Source organism: Coenobita brevimanus, chromosome 111, assembly GCF_032717465.1.
Source record: "Coenobita brevimanus isolate Jiangsu-jjx chromosome 111, ASM3271746v2, whole genome shotgun sequence".
NCBI classification, from domain to species: Eukaryota; Metazoa; Arthropoda; class Malacostraca; order Decapoda; family Coenobitidae; genus Coenobita; species Coenobita brevimanus.
In genome coordinates, this window is record NC_137064.1 from 7,123,383 (window position 1) to 7,143,248 (window position 19,866).

A 19,866-nucleotide genomic window follows, 5' to 3' on the forward strand; every position below is an offset into this window, starting at 1 on the left:
CTTGAGATTTGGGGGCCCGGAGGGCTAGGTTCTTTGCTGGGCCCCCTCCTGGAGGGGGGCCCCACAAAAAATCTAGCCCCCCTTATTCTCAAAACTTATCCAGTATCTCAGCTGGGATTGTCGGGATGATAAATATATATGTTTTTAAATACCTGTATTAATAAAAAAGTTTATAAATTTTTAAGGTCTTTGGGGGCCCCTCTCAGTTGGGGGCCCAGGGGGCAGTTTCAAACAGCCCTCCCCACCCCCCCTCAGGTACACCACTGTGTGGATACCACGAGAAGGCCCATGAAATTCTACACATGATGATGAAATAAAAACATAACCTCTGCAAGAAAACTTTTGCGCTAGAGTGACCTGAACAAAAAATCAGTTCCCTGTAGGAAATTACTTTTAGTTTTTAGCTGTTTTCTCGAAAACTAAAAATCGTATTAAAAACCGCAGACTTTATTAGAAAGCTGATGAAATACTCTTTCTAAACATCTAATAACAATTTTTTGTACGATGGGAAACATTCAAGCCATGATGCTGGGAAGTGAGAGTGATGTTCCGAAACGTTTATTGACACCGGCCTAATGTCCCTTTGTACTTTTTTTTTTTAGAACAAACATCGGCGAATAAGATGATGTAGTTTTTACGACAATATATATATGTTTGGGTGGGGAAAATAAGGCAAGAATACATGTTTTCATAGGCACGCGGGGGGTTGGCGAAGAGGAGGGTCGAATAAAATTGTGCGCCAGTAAACTTACCAAAACTTATCGTTCACGAAAGGGTTAACATCCCCTCTGCTGAACCGTACATGCAATACAATTCTTTTCGTTCATTTTCACATTTGAAGGCTCCAACATGTTTGCATGCATCGGCCATGGTCACCTAATGATGGCTGTCCATGCTGCTTGATCTCTGGCAGCTTCCCGAATAAGTCTCTTAACCCTGAGGTCACACTCAATGACCTCGTCCCAGGTCTTTTTTAGTCTGCCTTTCACTACCTTACCCCCAACATCAACACTTCTCACTTCCTGCACCCAATTATCATCCCCCATCCTCTTCACATGCTCAAATCATCTCAGCCTACCTTCCCTCATCACAACACCAATACGCTCCAGTCCCATCTTACCTCTCAACTCTTCCACCATAAACCTAGCCCCCCAGGCCTTGCACTCAAGGATGCATTGCACATCCACCTAATCATTGCTATTTTTGTATGTTTCAACCTGTGAACATCCCTTTCCATTACTGCCCAGGTATCATAACCATACAGCATTACACTCCTAACACATGCCGCATGTAGAGATCCCTTAGTATGTAGGGGGAGCCCTCTTAATGTCAGGAGAGGCAATAGCTCCCTGAGCTTCTTCCAACCACTCCTCACTCTAGCCACAGAGCTGGCTCCTGCCTCACCTCCAGTGCATAACATGTCTCCAAAATAACAGAACTCTTCCACACACTCAAGAGACCCACCAGCAAGTTAATCCTTTCATGCTTGGCAATATCCACATGTTCTCCTTGAAACACCTCACACATGAAATCAGCATTATCTTGCAGTCTACCTCTAACACCAATACATCTCTTATGCACACACTTGTCACAAACACTGCATAAGATGGAATTACTTGCTATACCCTTGTGACAAGTCGCACATGGCCACTCTCCCACTTCTTTGCAAGTACTGCCCCCAGCCCTAGATACCAGCACATTTGTTTTATCTGCATTTACTCTTGAGCCCTTGTGGCCCATACCATCTCTCCACTTCTTAAACCTTTCCTCCTCCTCCTCCCTTTCATTCTCTGCAACCAACGTCAAATCATCAGCATACAACATCTATGGGAGTCCATCTCTGAAATCATGCGAGAGGACTTCACTTACCATGATAAACAACAAGGGGCTCAAGACTGACCCTTCATGCACACCAACATTCACAGAAAACTCAACATTCAAATATCCATTCATCCTCATCTTGGTGTGAGCTTCCACATACATGACCATAACGACCCTAACCAGCCACTCCTCAATCTCAGGCTTTCTTATTGCCCACCTCACCATCTCTCTAGGGACTCTGTCAGAGGCCTTCGCCAAATCAGCAAAAACAAAGTACAGTTCCCTTTTCATTCCTATATATTTTTCCTGAAGCTGTCAAACTGAATATGGCATCAGTTGTCCCTTTGTCTGGCATAAACCCAAACTGCGTCTCATCAGTATTCAGTCTTTCTGTAACCATACCTTCTAGAACTCTCTCCGTTACCATCATTATCTGGTCAAAAAGCTTTATGCCTCTATAATTTCCTCTTACCAGGGCATCACCCTTCTCCTTGTGCATATTTACAATTACACACTTCAGTCAGTCATCTGGGACAGCACACTCATATATAATCGTATTTGTCAGGTCAGTGACTAAACTCACTCCTGTATCTCCTGAGGGTTAATAACATTTCAGCAGTCATCTCAGACACACCTGCTGCCTTCTCTTCCTGCATCCTGCCTATTGCCCTGCTCACAGTAGCAGCATCAATCAAAGCCAAGGGCCAAACACTGGATCTGCTGGCTTCAAACTTTCCCTCTCCCAGTCATACTCCTCATTCAACAACTGGCTCTAATGCTCTCTCCTTGCGTCTTTCATATCCCCACTGTTCACCACTACCCTTCCCTCATCATTCTTCACACATGGCTCACCTATAATATCCCGATTATCCTTCTTCATCTGATTTGCCACCTTAAGTATCATATTCTTCCTTTCCACATGATTTAGATTATCAATTATAAGTCTCTGTGACTCAGACTTGGTGCTGTAAACCGCTTTTCTAGCCCTACACTTGGCAGCCAAGTATTCCTCTTTGTTGCCACCCGTCTTCCATTCCTGGAAAAGCCCTCTTTTCTCCATAATTGCAGCTTCTGCATGCTCATCCCACCACCAAGTTACTTTATGTCTTGGTGGACCTCTTGTTGATCCACATACTGAATCAGTAACTCTCAAAAGGTTAGTCATGAAGGCTCAGTACTGTTCATTAACGCTTCTGTCCACGTCTCCCTGTTCAGCCACCACTCTCCTCATCTTGCTATAGAAGGCTTCCCTTACTGCTTGGTTTTTCAACTTTCATATTTTCCTCCTAGGTGCATAGGTCCTCTCTTTCATCACCCACTCCTTAACCCTTATCCGCCAGGGGTTTCCTGCCATCGCCCACTCCTCCTTACAGGGAATTTCCGAGATTTTGGGAAAAATACCCTTACTTTAAACCCTAATACCTGCGGAACTATAATAAGTAGAGAAAAAAATAAAGATAAATAAAACACACCAACTCTTCTATTTTCAAATGAAAGTATCCCAAGGTCTTCAGGTGGTCCCATTGATGAGTAAGGATAAGTTGAAGATGACTGGTTCTCCGTGTTTTGGCAGAGTAATCTAGGTGCGCGCCACTGCCAGTGACCTTGGACTCGCTGGCTAGCGTTGGCAGCTCTGACTGGAGTGGTGATTGTAACATTGCCTGGCCTCTTGGAATATTCCACTCATTCTTTTGAGTTTTCCTTACTAAACATCATAAGGATGAGTCATCACCCTGTCCATGTGGCTCCCCATACGGTTTTCTGCCCATTTCATAGTGCTACTATGCCCCGTAGGTGCGTGGGAAAAGAACAGCTCTTTATTTTCTGTACTCACTTCTTGCATCATTTATAATATTTTCCCTCTAATACGGCACATAAATTTGCACTTGACGTCACGATTATGGGTAATTGCACTTTGAGAAGTAAATGCTCTGGCCGTTTCACACAGCGTGGTTGAGTATGAGGTAATTACTTGTACAGAAATTGTGACTAATTTGTACTAATCAGGGGCATTGTGAAAATATTACTAATGTTATTAGCTTACATTTTTTTGTACTTCACATCACAAATACGCTAATGCTCACATATTCACCATTATTAAACGAGGGAAAAAATTTAGTTACAGCCAACCAGATCATTTTCTTTCTCTCCTGTGCACTTTTGGTTTTCTTTCATTGTACCAGATAGGGTTACGCAAGGTATTTCCAATCATTGTTTCACACATAACCATAAACAGTAACATTTATAGCAATGCACTTGTAAAACTTATTATAAAACACTGATTTCATAACACTTACTAGATATAACTTATAATATCCTACATTTCACATATGTATAAAAAAAATACACTTGTGCATATCTATTTACTATTTACAATTTCCCACACACCTGCTCAGTCACTGAGCCCTTTCCCCAACAGTAAGAGCAGAACTTTCGTGGTGGGTTGATGATGCAGTCGGCCCTGCGCATGGAGGGACGGAATCGGACAAGGAGGATGAGGAAAACATCACTTTACACTCTACCAGTGCCGTGTGTTAATGGGGTACCTTGAGAACCTACCTACTCAGTGGTTGTCATAGAAAATGGTCGCAGGTCCAAAGGGTGGCGGGAAGATGCTTGCGGGTAATCCCGTCAACTGGCGGTGCTCCGCGCCCCAAACAGTGACGGTGTAACACATCAACAGGCGCGTCGGGTTTAAGTACCATGTCATGAATCAATAACTTGTGTTGCTGACACACACTCCAATTTTTGCTCCCAGTAACTTTAACATCCCCCACTAATCTCCTATCAGCCCTCCTGACCAAAAAATAGTCAATCTGGCTGCTGTTTCTCCCTGACTCATACGTAATCAACCTACTCTATCTCTTCCTAAAATGTGTGTTGCACACAACTATGTTCATTACCTCCCCAAACTTGAGTATCCTTTCTCCTTCTTCATTTCTTGTACCATATGCTCATCCCCCATGTACTCCTTCATATCCCTGAGCTGCTTCACCTACATGGCCATTTAAATTCCCCCTCTAATACTACAATTTCATCATCCCCATAGCATTTACTACATGTATTATGTCATCCCAAAATTTATCCTTCTGTACTTCATCCAGGCCTGCCTGTGGAGCATATCTGATACAATTGCAAACACCATCCCACCAAACAAAATTTTCACTACTATTATCCTATCTTCTTCTTTTTCTTCTTCTTCTTCTTCTTCTTTTTTTTTTTTTTTTTTTTTTTTTTAATGCAAGGAAGAAGGAACCAAAGGCCAGGAGCCCACAAACAGTTCCAAGAAAAAAACAAAACCATTGCGAAAGAGAGCCAAATTCAAGATCCATTCATTTTGAGATGCCTGGACACACTGTGTTTGAAAGACTGGGGACCATAGGAAGTTGGAATTACAGGCGGTGGGAGACAGTTCCAGAGATGACCCGTTGCATATATGAATGACTTGGAATAACAGTTAACTCTTGCATTAGAGAGTTGGACAGAAAAGGGATGAGAGTTTGTTGCTAGATGGGTGCTACACGCCCGTCGTAGAGGTGGAAGGATGGAAGCAGACAGTTCAGAGGAGCAGTGACCATTGAAGTAGCAATAGAAAAGAGATAAAGATGCAACAATGTGGCAAAGAGACAGAGGTTGAAGGGAGCCAGTAAGAGGAGGAGAGTTGATGAGACGAAAATCCATTGACTCCACCCTATTGAGAAGAGCTGTATGTGGGGAGCCTCACCACAGATGGGAGTTGCGCTCTACACAGGGGCAAATAAAACCTGTGTATAAAGTCAAAAACTGTCCTGGGGTAAAGAAGGCACGGAGTCGGCTTAGCACTCCCAATCTCTTGGAAGCAGATTTTACAAGAGATGTAATATGATCTTTCCAAGATAAGTCCTGAGAGAATGAAACTCCAAGTATGTTTAAGGATGCTGCAAGAGTGAGCAGGATATTATTAAACATTAGTGGGCACTCCTGTGGAAGATTTTGTCAGGTTGTGTGAAGAATGATGAAGGAAGGGTAGTGGTGAACAGTGAGGATAATAAAGATGCATGGAGAGAGCATTATAACTGGTTGTTGAATGAGGAGTTTGACTGGGACAGGGAAGGTTTGGAGCCAGCAGATCCAGTGTCTGGCCCTTGGCCTTTGATTGATGCTGCTACTGTGAGTGAGGCAATAGGCAGGATGAAGGTGGGGAAGGCAGCAGGTGTGTCTGGGTTGACTGCCGAAATGTTGAAGGCCTCAGGCGATATAGGGGTGAGGTTAGTCACTGACCTGATAAATAGGATTATTTATGAGTGTGTTGTCCCAGATGATTGGCTGAAGAGTGTAATTGTAAATGTGTATAAAGGGAAAGGTGATGCCCTGGAAAGAGGAAATTATAGAGGTATAAAGCTTTTAGATCTGATAATGAAGGTAATAGAGAGAGTTTTAGAAGGTATGATTAGAGAAAGAGTGAATATTGATGAGATGCAGTTTGGGTTTATGCCAGGTAGGGGGACCACTGATGCTATATTCATTGTTCGACAGCTTCAGGAAAAATATATTGGTAGGAGAAGGGATCTTTATTTTGATTTTGTTGATTTGGAAAAGGCCTTTGACAGAGTCCCTAGATAGGTGGTGAAGTGGGCAATGAGAAAGCTTGGCTTGGAGGAGTGGCTGGTTAGGGTGGTTATGGCTATGTATGTGGGTGCTCACACCCAGGTAAGAGTGAATGGAGATTTGAGTGATGAGTTTTCCGTGAATGTTGGTGTGCATCAGGGGTCAGTCTTGAGTCCCATGTTGTTTATCATGGTACTTGAAGCCCTTTCACGTGACTTTAGAAATGGACTCCCATGGGAGTTGTTGTATGCTGATAATTTGGTGTTGATTGCAGAGAACGAAGGGGAGGTGGAAGAAAGGTTTAGGAAGTGGAGAGATGGTATGGGGCACAAGGGTATAAGGGTAAATGCAGATAAAACAAAAGTAATGATATCTAGGGTTGGTGGCGGGTACTGTCAAAGACGAGGGAGAGTGGCCATGTGCAGTTTGCCACAAGGGCTTGGGAAGTAATTCCATCTTGTGCAGTGTTTGTGATAAATGGGTGCATAAGAGATGTAGTGGTATCAGAGGTAGACTGCGAGATAATGCTGATTTTATGTGTACGGCGTGTTGGGGTGAGCAGGTGGAGATTGTCAGACGTGAAAGGATTGAACTTGCTGGTGAATCTCTTGAGTGTGTGGAAGAATTTTGTTATTTGGGAGACATGTTGTGTGCTGGAGGTGGGGCTGGAGCTAGTTCTGTGGCTAGGGTGAGAAGTGGTTGGAAGAAGTTCAGGGAGCTCTTGCCTCTCCTGACATTGAGAGGACTCTCCCTACGTGCTAAGGGGTCTTTGTATGCAGCATGTGTTAGGAGTGTAATGCTGTATGGTAGTGAGACCTGGGCAGTGAAGGAGGAAGATATTCGCCGGCTCAGACGTACAGAAATGACAATGATTAGGTGGATGTGCAGCGCATCCCTGTGTCCAAGGCCTGGAGGGGCTAGGTTTATGATGGAAGAGTTGAGAGGTAGGATGGGACTGGAGTGTATTGGTGTTGTGATGAGGAGAGGTAGATTGAGGTGGTTTGGACATGTGGAGAGGATGGGGGATGATAATTGGGTGAGGAAGGTGAGAAGTGTTAATATTGGGGGTGGGGTTATGAGGAGTAGACCGAGAAAGACATGGGACAAGGTCATTAAATGTGACCTCAGGGTTAAGGGACTGAACAGGGAGGCTGCAATGGATCGTGCAGCATGGAGAGCCGCCATCAGGTGACCAAGGCCAACACATGCAAGCATGTTGGAGCCTTTAAAACCGAAAACGAATCAAAAAGTTGATAGGTGTAGGAAATGAGTTTTTGATGCTTTTTACCCCAGTCAGAGATACAAGCCATATCAGACATCAAGTGTTCCATAGCCTCATCCCTTGTTTGTTGAAGTAACTGTTGAGGTGGACATTGCAAGAACCAAATGGAAAGGTGAAGGGTGGAATCATCAGCGTATGAGTGGATAGGGTTAGATGTACAGTTTAGAAGGTCATTGATGAATAAAAGGAAGAGAGTTGGTGATAGGATAGAGCCCTGAGGAACACCACATTTATAACATACTCCAACCATTTCTTCAAAACCAACACACCCACACCCCCATATCCAACAATCCTACCCAGCCAAAACAACTTGAAGCAACAGTCCCTCCCAGCAGTCTTTCTGGCAGATCCACCCCAATACCGGATGTCTTGCACACATTCCACATCCACCCACCTCCTACTCATTACCTCAACCACTTCCCAGCCCTACCCCTCAAACTTCCCACATTCCACAAAGCCACAGTGATCCCCCTGGATGATTTAATGTTCTCTGGCTTTCTTTTAATTACATTCTTTTCCTTGGTCATAATCAGTAATATAAAAAGGGGAGAACATGCCATAGGCCCCACCCACTGCACAGTCCCAGGCCCAGGCAATAGATCTGGGGCCCCCAGCCCACCAGCCTTGAGCAGTGACTGTGGTAGTGGCCTCGGGGCACTCTGCCAGGACAGCTACAGGGACACCCTCCAACTGTTCCTTGGCGCTGTAACTGCCCTGCCATTATACGCCCATTGATAGAGCAGCCTCGTGGGCCGCTACTCCCGGGTTCAGGCTCCTTTCTGTTGGGCGGAAGCAGCAGTCTGGGAAGCACAGTACCCTATACCCTCTAGCACAGGTTCGAGCCCTGTCTCACCCCAGCCCAACGATCTGTGCTTGCGGTGTCCCCATCACGTCTCCCCTGAAAAGGTCCGTCACTAGGTAGTGAGGGCAAAGTTTTCTGGCTGCATGCCCTTGCTGGTGTTGACCCCTGTGATGTATTGGGGTATGTTGTGTGATATGTAAAGCTCATGTGGTGTAGCGTATGAGATAGAGGAAGAGCTTGGGAGAGTATGCTGGTCTACACTCCATGTTAGTGTCACACTGAAAAGGTCAGCAAAGAGGGATGGTTAGGAAGCTAGTGAAACAGGAGCTTCAGCTCTCCTTATCAGCAGCATTCCCATTCCCCTTGGGAGTACCACTCTGATCCGCTGGTGCTACAGCCTCCTTCTTCCAAATACATCATGTACATTATACTTTTCTAAAAGAAGTAATGTAAACTAGAGTTTTACTGAATATGGAACCACAGGATGTAATTTGAGGACTACCAGTACAGGGTGTGTGAAAATGACTGATCATATTTTATGGCTGTGTAACAAGGAAAATTAAATTGCAATACATATAGAGCCCCTTATGTTTTTTTTATTATTATTATTTTTTTTTAGATATGTTTATTGTGTGTTTCATGGTACTGTATATTCGTCAGCATAAAATTAATTGATCATGACAGTTACTGGTTCCAGTTCATGGCTGGTGCTTGCAGACTCAACAATTCTTGAGGCTATCTTGCCATACATATGCAGATGAACTGGAATGAATAAAACTACATAACACCTTTACTGTATTGTTTTTTGGATGTCCTCCATACCCCTGAGTTGTCAGTTCTATACATGGTGATGAGGGATGTACACAAATTCTCTATCTCTTGTTTTACCATACAGAGCCATCTCACTTTTAACATGGCTAATTTATTAGTAACTTGAACAGTGTTATAGGAATCTGGTTTGGAGTATTACCAGATTTGGCTTATTACAATACAGAACAACTTAAACAACCATAAATATCTATGTATCGTTACCATAAAGCCATTTTCGAAACATAATTTACAATGTGCATAATGTGGGTGTCAGGTTGGATGTGAGGAGACTCTGTTACGCCAGTGGCTGGAGGTGTGTGTCAGTGAGGGCGGGGTTTTGGTGGCACAGCAACATCTCACCAAGAAGCCACTAGCAGTGGCCCAGATGACTGAAGAATGGCTTAACCACTACAGAAGGCTTGCGTGAGTATCCTTGAATACTGTACTTTTCTGTCATCTGTGGCCTTTGTTACCATGTATTATTTAACCATCTGCAGCATTGTTTATTGTAATTATCACAATATGCCCCTAATCTTTTTCAGTCTCTTATCATTTTACCTTATTATTATCCCATTTGGAGCATAGGGGCCCAGGGGTGGGCTATATATTCCAGACATTTAAAGTGAGAGTGGGTAGTTGCTCTTTTCTGGGTGGCATTATTTGAGCAGTAAACCCCAGCTCCCCAGCAGATGTAAACTCTTATGTCCCACGTCCACTAGCCCATCTGGTATCTATTTGGTCATATGTTTACCACCCATCTTAGTAAATATCGTAATCTCTTAGGCTACGAGAAATCATTAGACTTGTCACTCAGATATTGGGTCTGCTGTTTTTATTGTACAGTATTGCTAAAGTGTGTAAAGGCTACAAGTCAAGGCAGATAATCAAGAGCGGGCAGAAGCTTTCCGTTCTCATATTTCTCCCTCTTGTTATTTCCTCCTTTCTCATCTCTCCTTTCCTTTTTTCTCATTCCTCCTCCTTTCTCTTATTCCTCTGCCATTCCCATCTATTTGCCTTCCCCTCTCTTTTTTCCTCCCTCTTTCTTTTTTTCCTGTTATAATTCTCTCTCTCTCAACTATATATATATATATATATATATATACTGTATATAATAATTCACTTACTAATATTGTTTTGGACAACATAATACTGTTGTTATGCAAGAGATGCCTGCATACTGTATATTCTATCTATCTATCTATTGCCAGACGCCTCAATCCCGTTTGGGGTGGCCACAAACAAATCGCCTCCAAGTCGCCCTGTCCCCCGCCATTTCACTGTCCTGCTCCCAACTCACACCCCCCTCTCTGATATACCTCTCCACCCCATCCCTCCATCTCATCCTCGACCTCCCCCTCCCTCTTCCCCCCTCCACCTCACTCACGTACACTCTCTTCGTCAGTCTTTCACCCTCCATCCTCTCCACATGGCCAAACCACCTCAGTGTGTTCCTCATAACGCTTCCTATCACATCCACATCAACACCACAACGCTCCTTTATATCCTCATTCGTCAGCCTGTCTCTCCATGTGACTGCACAGGCTCCTCTTAAATAACTCATTTCCACTGCTCTCATTCTTGACTTGTGTCCTTCCAACAACATCCAAGCTTCACTTCCGTACGTTAGAGTTGGTATCACAATACTGTCATGTAGTAACTTTTTCACATCCATGCTCACTTCCCTGCTTCTTATCACTGCTTTCAAAGAACCAGCAACCTTTCTTCCCTGCTGTACCCTTTCAAGCACTTCACCCTCCAAACCTCCATCCTTACTCATCACACTGCCCAAGTACTTAAACGTACTCACATTATCCAATTCCTCACCATCCAACCTCGCTGTACATTCACTGACTTCTCCTCTCTCAAAGACTATCACTTTACTCTTCCCTACATTCACCTTTAGATTCCGTTTCTTACACACTCTCCCAAACTCATCCACCAAGCCTTGCAGCTCCCCTTCGTCTTCACTCAACAACACAGTATCATCTGCAAACAACAGTACAGGGAGTTTCCAACCACTATCCTCTCTCACCAGGGCCACTCCAACATCCACTACCCTACCTTGTACCTCTTTTATTACCCCATCCATGTACAGATTGAACAACCATGGAGACATGACACATCCCTGTTTCAACCCAACTTTCAAAGAGAAAAATTCACTTAGTTCACCATCCACATGCACTGCAGCCTTCGCACCATCGTACATACTCTTCACAGCATTCAACAACTTCCCATCTACTCCATATATTCTTAACACTTTCCACAATCCTTGTCTATCCACCCTGTCATATGCTTTCTCCAAATCCATGAAAGCTGCATACAACTTCTTTCCCATCTCTAGAAACCTTTCCATTAAAGATCTAAGAATGAATATCTGATCTACACAACCTCTTCCCTTCCTAAAGCCTCCCTGTTCTTCTCCAACTAATTTCTCTGTTCTTTCTCTAACTCTGTCAATAAGTATCCTACCATACACTTTTCCTATTATACTAAGAAGACAAATGCCCCTATGATTACCACACACTTCTTTTTCCCCTTTTCCTTTGTACAAGGGAATAATTATACCTGACTTCCAATCCTCTGGGACTCTACCTTCCTCCCAGGCCAATCTTCACGTCTTCCACATCCATTCTACTACTATCTCCCCCCCATGCTTCAGCATTTCACCACACACTCCATCAATTCCTGGGGCTTTCCCCGATTTAACTTTCTTCATTGCTTCCACAACTTCCATCCTACTGATTTCTTCATGTCTTCTCACCTTCCTCCTTCTCCCAGCCATTCCCCAGCCACTTACACTCGCATTACTTCCATCCTCTATGTTCAACAAATCCTTAAAGTGTTCTCTCCGTCTGCTCACTTTTTCTCCCTTCTCCACTAGTAATCTACCATTTTTATCTTTCACGCCCCTGCTAACTTCACTTCCACCCTGTCTTACTCTTTTCACCTCTTTCCAGAACATTTTCTTACAGTCCCTCCACTTTACACTCAAATTCCTTCCAAATTCCTCATCCACTCTCTTTGTACTCTCTCTTACTAATCTTTTCACCTCTCTCTTTCTTTCTACATATAACTCTCTCTTCCGCCTCTCAACTTCTTCCACACCCCTATATCTCATCCATTCATTGTATGCTTTCTTTTTTTGTGCCACAGCCTGTTTCACCTCTTCAGTCCACCACGCTGTTCCTTGCACCCCCCTCCGTCTTCTCTTCCTTGCACACACCACATCACATGCTGCACATATTTCTTCTGTGAATATCCTACACACACCTACCACGTCTCCCATCTGCTCCAATTCATATTTGCCTAATCGTTCCTCCACTTCCCTCTTATACTCTGCCATTTTCTCATCCTCTTGTAACCTTTCCACTCTCCTTGCAACTACTCCTTCCTCTTGTCTTTCCCTTCTTCTATTCCTCCATCTTACTTGAATTCTAATTCTGGCCACCACCAAGTAGTGGTCAGAAAGTCCACTCCCCCAACCTCTATAAACTCTTGCATCCATTACACATCTGCGCATCCTTTCATCCACACACACATAATCAGTCATTGCCTTCCTTTCATTCAGTTCACCACCCACCCTTCTCATCACTCGCCATGTATACCTGTGGATCATTTTATGCCTGAAGGGGGTATTGGCTATCACCAACCCCCTCCCAGCACAAATGTCCACTAACGCACTCCCATTCTCATCTTTCACAGCAGGCACACCCCACTCACCAACTATTCCATCCACCTTCACATTCCCAACTTTACCATTCATATCACCAATCAAAAACACTCTCTCATTCCTTCCAAAATTATCCATGCACACTTCTACATTTGTCCAGAACTCTTCTCTCACTCTTCTAGCACGATCTTGCGTTGGTGCAGACACACACAAAATCGCCCACATTTGTATTCCAACTTTCAACACCCACACAATCCTTGACCCAACTGATCCATACTGTCTTATGCTCCTCTTCCATCTTTTACTCACAACTATACATACTCCTTCCTTTGCCCTCTCATTCTCACCTACTCCTGCACATATACCCCATCCATACTCCCATTCTCTCACACTTTCTCCTCGCCATTTTGTTTCAGTTATGCCACATGCATCCACTTTCGCACCCTCAAGCACCTGGACAATCTCTCTCTCTTTCACCTTATCATTCGCTCCCCTTACATTCCAGGTTCCAATAACCATGTCCTTTGTCCGGTCCTTGGTCGTCATCGTTTGGTCAGTCCTTGTCCGAGGCTTATATAACAAAATCAAAATATATATTACACAATATGCCCCCAAACAAAATAAGCTCACTGTCATAAATCTATGACACATGCCATAAAAGGTTTTTCCGGGAGTGGAAGAAGGGTGGTAGCAAAGAGGAATATTTGGCTGCCAAGCGTAGGGCAAGCAGAGAGGTATACAGGGCAAAGTCTAAGTCACAGAGACTTTTAATTGATAACCTAAATCATGGGGAAAGGAAAATTATGATATTTAGGTGGCAGGTCAGGTGAAGAGGGATAATTGGGATATTATAGGTGAGCAGTGTGTGAAGAATGATGAAGGAAAGGTAGTGAACAGTGAGGATATTAAAGATGCATGGAGAGAGCATTATAACTGTTTCTTGAATGAGGAGTTTAAGTGGGACAGAGAAGGTTTGGAGCCAGCAGATCCAGTGTCTGGCCCTTGGCCTTTGATTGATGCTGCTACTGTGAGTGAGGCAATAGGCAGGATGAAGGTGGGGAAGGCAGCAGGTGTGTCTAGGCTGAGTGCTGAAATGTTGAAGGCCTCAGGCGATATAGAGGTGAAGTTAGTCACTGACCTGATAAATAGGATTATTTATGAGTGTGATGTACCGGATGATTGGCTGATGAGTGTAATTGTAAATGTGTATAAAGGGAAGGGTGATGCCCTGGAAAGAGGAAGTTACAGAGGTATAAAGCTTTTAGATCAGATAATGAAGGTAATAGAGAGAGTTTTAGAAGGTATGATTAGAGAAAGAGTGAATATTGATGAGATGCAGTTTGGATTTATGCCAGGTAGGGGGACCACTGATGCCATATTCATTGTTCGACATCTTCAGGAAAAATATATTGGTAGGAGAAGGGATCTTTATTTTGTTTTTGTTGATTTGGAAAAGGCCTTTGACAGAGTCCCTAGAGAGGTGGTGAAGTGGGCAATGAGAAAGCTTGGCTTGGAGGAGTGGCTGGTTAGGGTGGTTATGGCTATGTATGTGGGTGCTCACACCCAGGTAAGAGTGAATGGAGATTTGAGTGATGGGTTTTCCGTGAATGTTGGTGTGCATCAGGGGTCAGTTTTGAGTCCCATGTTGTTTATCATGGTACTTGAAGCCCTTTCATGTGGCTTTAGAAACGGACTCCCGTGGGAGTTGTTGTATGCTGATGATTTGGTGTTGACTGCAGAGAACGAAAGGGAGGTGGAGGAAGGGTTTAGGAAGTGGAGAGATGGTATAGGGCACAAGGGTTTAAGGGTAAACGCAGATAAAACAAAAGTGATGATGTCTAGGGTTGGTGGCGGTACTGTCAAAGACGAGGGAGAGTGACCATGTACAGTTTGCCACAAGGGCGTGGGAAGTAATTCCATCTTGTGCGGTGTTTGTGATAAATGGATGCTTAAGAGATGTAGTGGTATCAGAGGTAGACTGCGAGATAATGCTGATTTTATGTGTACGGCGTGTTGGGGAGAGCAGGTGGAGATTGTCAGACGTGAAAGAATTGAACTTGCTGGTGAATCTCTTGAGTGTGTGGAAGAGTTTTGTTATTTGGGAGACATGTTGTGTGCTGGAGGTGGGACTGGAGCTAGCTCTGTGGCTAGGGTGAGAAGTGGTTGGAAGAAGTTCAGGGAGCTCTTGCCTCTCCTGACATTGAGAGGACTCTCCCTACGTGCTAAAGGGTCTTTGTGTGTAGCATGTGTTAGGAGTGTAATGCTGTATGGTAGTGAGACCTGGCCAGTGAAGGAGGAGGATATTCCCCAGCTCAGACATACAGAAATGACAGTGATTAGGTGGATATGTAGTGCGTCCCTGTGTGCAAGGTATGGGGGGGCTGGGTTCACGATGGAAGATTTCAGAGGTAGGATGGGAATGGAGTGTATTGGTGTTGTGATGAGGAGAGGTAGATTGAGGTGGTTTGAACATGTGGAGAGGATGGGGGATGATAATTGGGTGAGGAAGGTGAGAAGTGTTAATATTGGGGGTGGGGTTACGAGGGGTATACCGAGAAAGACATGGGACGAGGTCATTAAGTGTGACCTCAGGGTTAAGGGACTGAACAGGGAGGCTGCAATGGATTGTGCAGCATGGAGAGCTGCCATTATGTGACCAAGGCCGATGCATGCAAGCATGTTGGAGCCTTTAAAAACGAAACGATGCCAGAACCATGACAGGGGTGCATGACGTCATAGCTAGTTGCCATTGAGTCACAACACGTGCCATTATTATTTCAGCCCAAACCGAGCATTAAGCTCCCCTGACTGTCCGTATATATCTCACGTATACGCCTGTATACATGAGCGAATTCGGTTTCTCAGCGGAACTTTCTTTATGTTTGTGGGAGTATACATGTGTGGAATTCGGTAATGAAAAGGTTAATGATCTCTTATTTGTCACCCACAGTCCCATCCACTCATATGCAGATGACTCAACACTACATAATTCTTTCACACTCAGACACCCATTTACAAAGTCTAATCTCTCAACTCAATACAGCCATCTCCATAAATCAAGACCTTTCTACGATCAGTGAATGTGGACAAAACAACCTTGTCTCATTTAATGCCAGTAAGACTAAATATTTACCATTTACTAATAGACAGTTATTGCCAGATTTGTATATTACCTTCCGTGTTACTAATATTCCCATCTCCAAAAGTACTGTATTGAAATTCTCGGCGTCTTACTAAATAATGCCCTCAGCTGGACCTCTCATGTTAGATCACTTGCCAAAACCGCCTCAAAGAAACTTGGATTATTATACAGAGTCCGCAACTTCTTCACTGACGAGCAATTAGCTATATATCTATAAGAGTCATGTGTGCTCTCACTTTGAATATTGCTCACCCTTGTGGAATGGATGTGGAGAGGTTGCATTAAAAAAAACTAGACAAAATTCAGAACAAAGCTGTTAGAATTATTAACAACCCTGCCATTACACATAAACCACCTCCCCTACAAGTAAGAAAGAATGTTGCCTCCCTTGCATTATTTTACAGATATTTTTATGGCAAATGCTCAGACGAAGTTCCGTGCTTGGTGCCGCCTCTCCATGCGTTCCCTCATGCTACACGGGCATCTGGTAGTGCTCATGACGAATATCACTCAGCCATATTGCAGAACTTCAATCTATCTATCTATAGCCTGACGCCCTAATCCTGCAAAGGGTGGCAGCAGACAAAACGCCTCCAAGTCACTCTGTCACCCACCATTTGACTACCCTCCCCCCAACTCACTCCCCCCTCCCTCATATACCTCTCAACTCCATCCCTCCCCCTCATCTTCGGTCTACCCATCCCTCTCCCTCCCTCCACCTCACCTACATACATTCTTTTAGTCTTTCATTCTCTGCCTATCAGAATTCTGTCATTCCCCAAACTGCATCTCTCTGGAACTTGCATCCCCGGGGTTGTTTCCCTCCAAACTTCAACCTACAGCTGTTCAAGTCTAACTGTTACAGATATTTTATGAACAGAGGACACCAGTAATCTGGTGTATGGATTATTTTTTTATTCATTTGTTTTTCCTTCCTCTGTTCTGTGTTTTAAAAAAAAAAAAAAAAAAAAAAAAAAAGTGCTAAGCCGACTCCGTTCCTTCTTTACCCCTGCACAATTGTTGCCTCTATGCACGGGATTTATCCACCTCTGTGTAGAGTACAACTCTAATGTGTGGTGAGGCTCCCCACATACAGCTCTTCTCAGTAGGGTGGAGTCAAAGGCTTTTCGTCTCATTAACTTTCCTCCCTTACTGGCTCCCTTCAACCTCTGTCTCTTCGCCGCATTGTTGCATCTTTATCTCTTTTCTGTCACTGCTTCGATGGTCACTGCTCCTCTCAACTGTCTGCATGCATTCCTCCACCTCTACAATGGGCACATAGCACCCGTGTAGCAGCAAACTCTCATCCCTTTTCTGTCCAACTCTCTAATGCAAGAGTTAACTGTTACTCCCAGTCCTTCATGTATGCAACAAGTCATCTCTGGAACTGTCACCCTATGTCTGTATTTCCTGCTAGCTATGATCTCCAGTCTTTCAAACGCAGTGTGTCCAGACATCTCGAAATGATTGGATCATGAATTTGGCTCTCTCTTGTATTCTGTTTTTCTCTTGGAAGGAACAGTTATTGCGGGCTCGTTGCCTTTGGATCCTTCTTCCTGGCATTAAAAAAAAAAAAAAAAAAATAAATTAAAAAAAAAAAAAAAGCCTGGGATGAGGGTAGAGTCCTGGATGATTGAAAAATCAGGTATAATTATTCCCCTGATGGAGGGATGGGGTGGAGAGGTATATGAGAGAGGGGGGTGTGAGCTGGGAGCAGGGGAGTGAAATGGCAGGGGACAGGGCGACTTGGAGGCGATTTGTTTGTGGCCACCCCAAACGGGATTGAGGCGTCTGGCAATAGATAGATAGATAGACAAAGGGATGGGGGTGCCCATCATCCACTCACTCAGTGTAGAGATGCCTTATGATCTTTACAGTACACTGAGTGACAAGCTGAATGGTTTTCTGTACCCAGGAAACCATTTACTACACTGGGTGGTAAACATATAACTGGTTTTTTTGGCAGGGTTAAATGTCCCCCAGATTTCCCTATCCAAAATCACTTAATCATGGCAGTTGTTTCAGAGAGCCTTGGAGGGCCCTATACCTGCCCACGGCCCCAACCAAATGGTCAGATTTGCATGGCCATGTGGAATGTGAAAGGTGTGAATGAGGAGAGCAAGAGGGTGGAAGTGGTGAATGTGTTCAAGAGTGCGAGATATGCCGTGATGGCATTGCATGAAACAAAGATGGAAGGGTGTGAAGTGGAAGAGTGGGAGGGTGTGATATGTGTAAGATCAGGCATGAATGGGCGAGAAAGATGCAAGGAAGGAGTTGCTTTGTTGATGAATGAGATGTGGCAGAATGTAATGAGAGACTGCAAATGTGTCAGCTCGAGGTGTATGTCAAGTTCAAGTTTGAGAAGTTGCAAGTGGCGGTGATTGTAACGTATGCACCGTGTGAGGACAGGAGTGAGAGAAAGAAAGACAGGTTTTGGGATGAGCTGGATGAAGTAGTGGGAGAAATGCCCAGGAGCTATAAAGTGATTGTAGTGGGTGATATGAATGGAGAGGAGGCACTGGTCCTGAGTATAACATAATGGGTTGTAATGGAATACCTGGAGAAAGTGATAATGGGAAGCAGCTGAAGGATATGTGTCAGGAGAGGAGATTGTGCATTTGTAACTCATATTTCAAACACAAAGATGCACATAAATGTACATGGTGTAGAGGGAACAGGAATCGTGTTGAAAAAATCTTGATTGATTACATGCTCATAGAGAGGTCAATGCTGGGAATGGTTCCTGATACAAGGGCCGTGAGAGGACGGTGTGGAGGTCTGTCAGATCATATGATTTTGGTATGCAAGATCAAGCTGAGAGGAGTGAGGTGGATCAGGAGAGAGATGACCACTCGGAGAGAAAGACTGAAAGTTGAGAAGCTGAGGATCAAAGAAATGGCAGATGATTACAGGACCAAAGTAGGGGAGGAGTTAGAATCAGTGAATTGGAATGAAATGGATCAGGACAGCCTGTGGAATGCATATAGGGATTGCTTAGTTAGAAATGCTGAAGCGGTGTGTGATGTGGCAAGAGTAACAACGAAGAAGAAAGGTACGGCATGGTGGGATGATGAGGTTAAGAGAGCGGTGGAGGAAAAGAGGAAGAAGTGGCTAAAGTGGTTATAGGACAGGGGTTCAGTTGAAATAAGAACTGAATATATTGAGAGCAAGAAGCACGTAAAGAGACTAGTGAAGAGGAAAAAGAAGGAGGTAAATTATGATCTAGGGAGAAAAATGAATGCAAACTACTCTAAAAATAGGAAGTTGTTCTGGAAAGAGGTGCAGAAGTGTAAAAGTGAAAGTGGAAAGAAATTTGATGATGTAAAGGATGTAGGTGGTAGATTATTAACCTATGGGGATGAAGTAAGGACCAGATGGAAAGAATATTTTGAAAGTCTGATGAATGGGAATAGAGAGAGCAGAGTGGCTGTAAACATGGTTGGTTCTGGGGGTGTGCAGAGAAGGAATGCAGTGCCAGGAGATGTGACACTAGCACTGGTGAAGAGTGCTGTGAAGTGGCTGAAAAATGGGAAAGCAGCTGTGGTTGATGAGGTGTATGCAGAGATGATTAAGTGTAGTGGAGAGAGTGGAATGAAGTGCTTGTTGGAGATATGTAAGAAGGCATGGATGAGTGAAACTGTTCCAGCAGAGTGGAAAAAGGCCATAATTGTACCCCTGTACAAAAATAAAGGTGAGCGAAGTGAGTGCAAGAACTGTTGTGGCATAAGTTTATTGACTGTGGTAGGGAAGGT

General features: G+C 44.0%; 1 protein-coding gene across 1 annotated transcript in view; it reads left to right on the forward strand.

Moving 5' to 3' along the window:
- Positions 1–19,866, forward strand: part of trbd (ubiquitin thioesterase trabid) — a 153,605-nt gene that overhangs the window by 126,996 nt on the left and 6,743 nt on the right. The window contains exon 9 of the mRNA XM_080286386.1: positions 9,577–9,725. Coding sequence (XP_080142512.1) covers positions 9,577–9,725 — 149 coding nt within the window. The remainder of the gene's footprint in view (positions 1–9,576; positions 9,726–19,866) is intronic.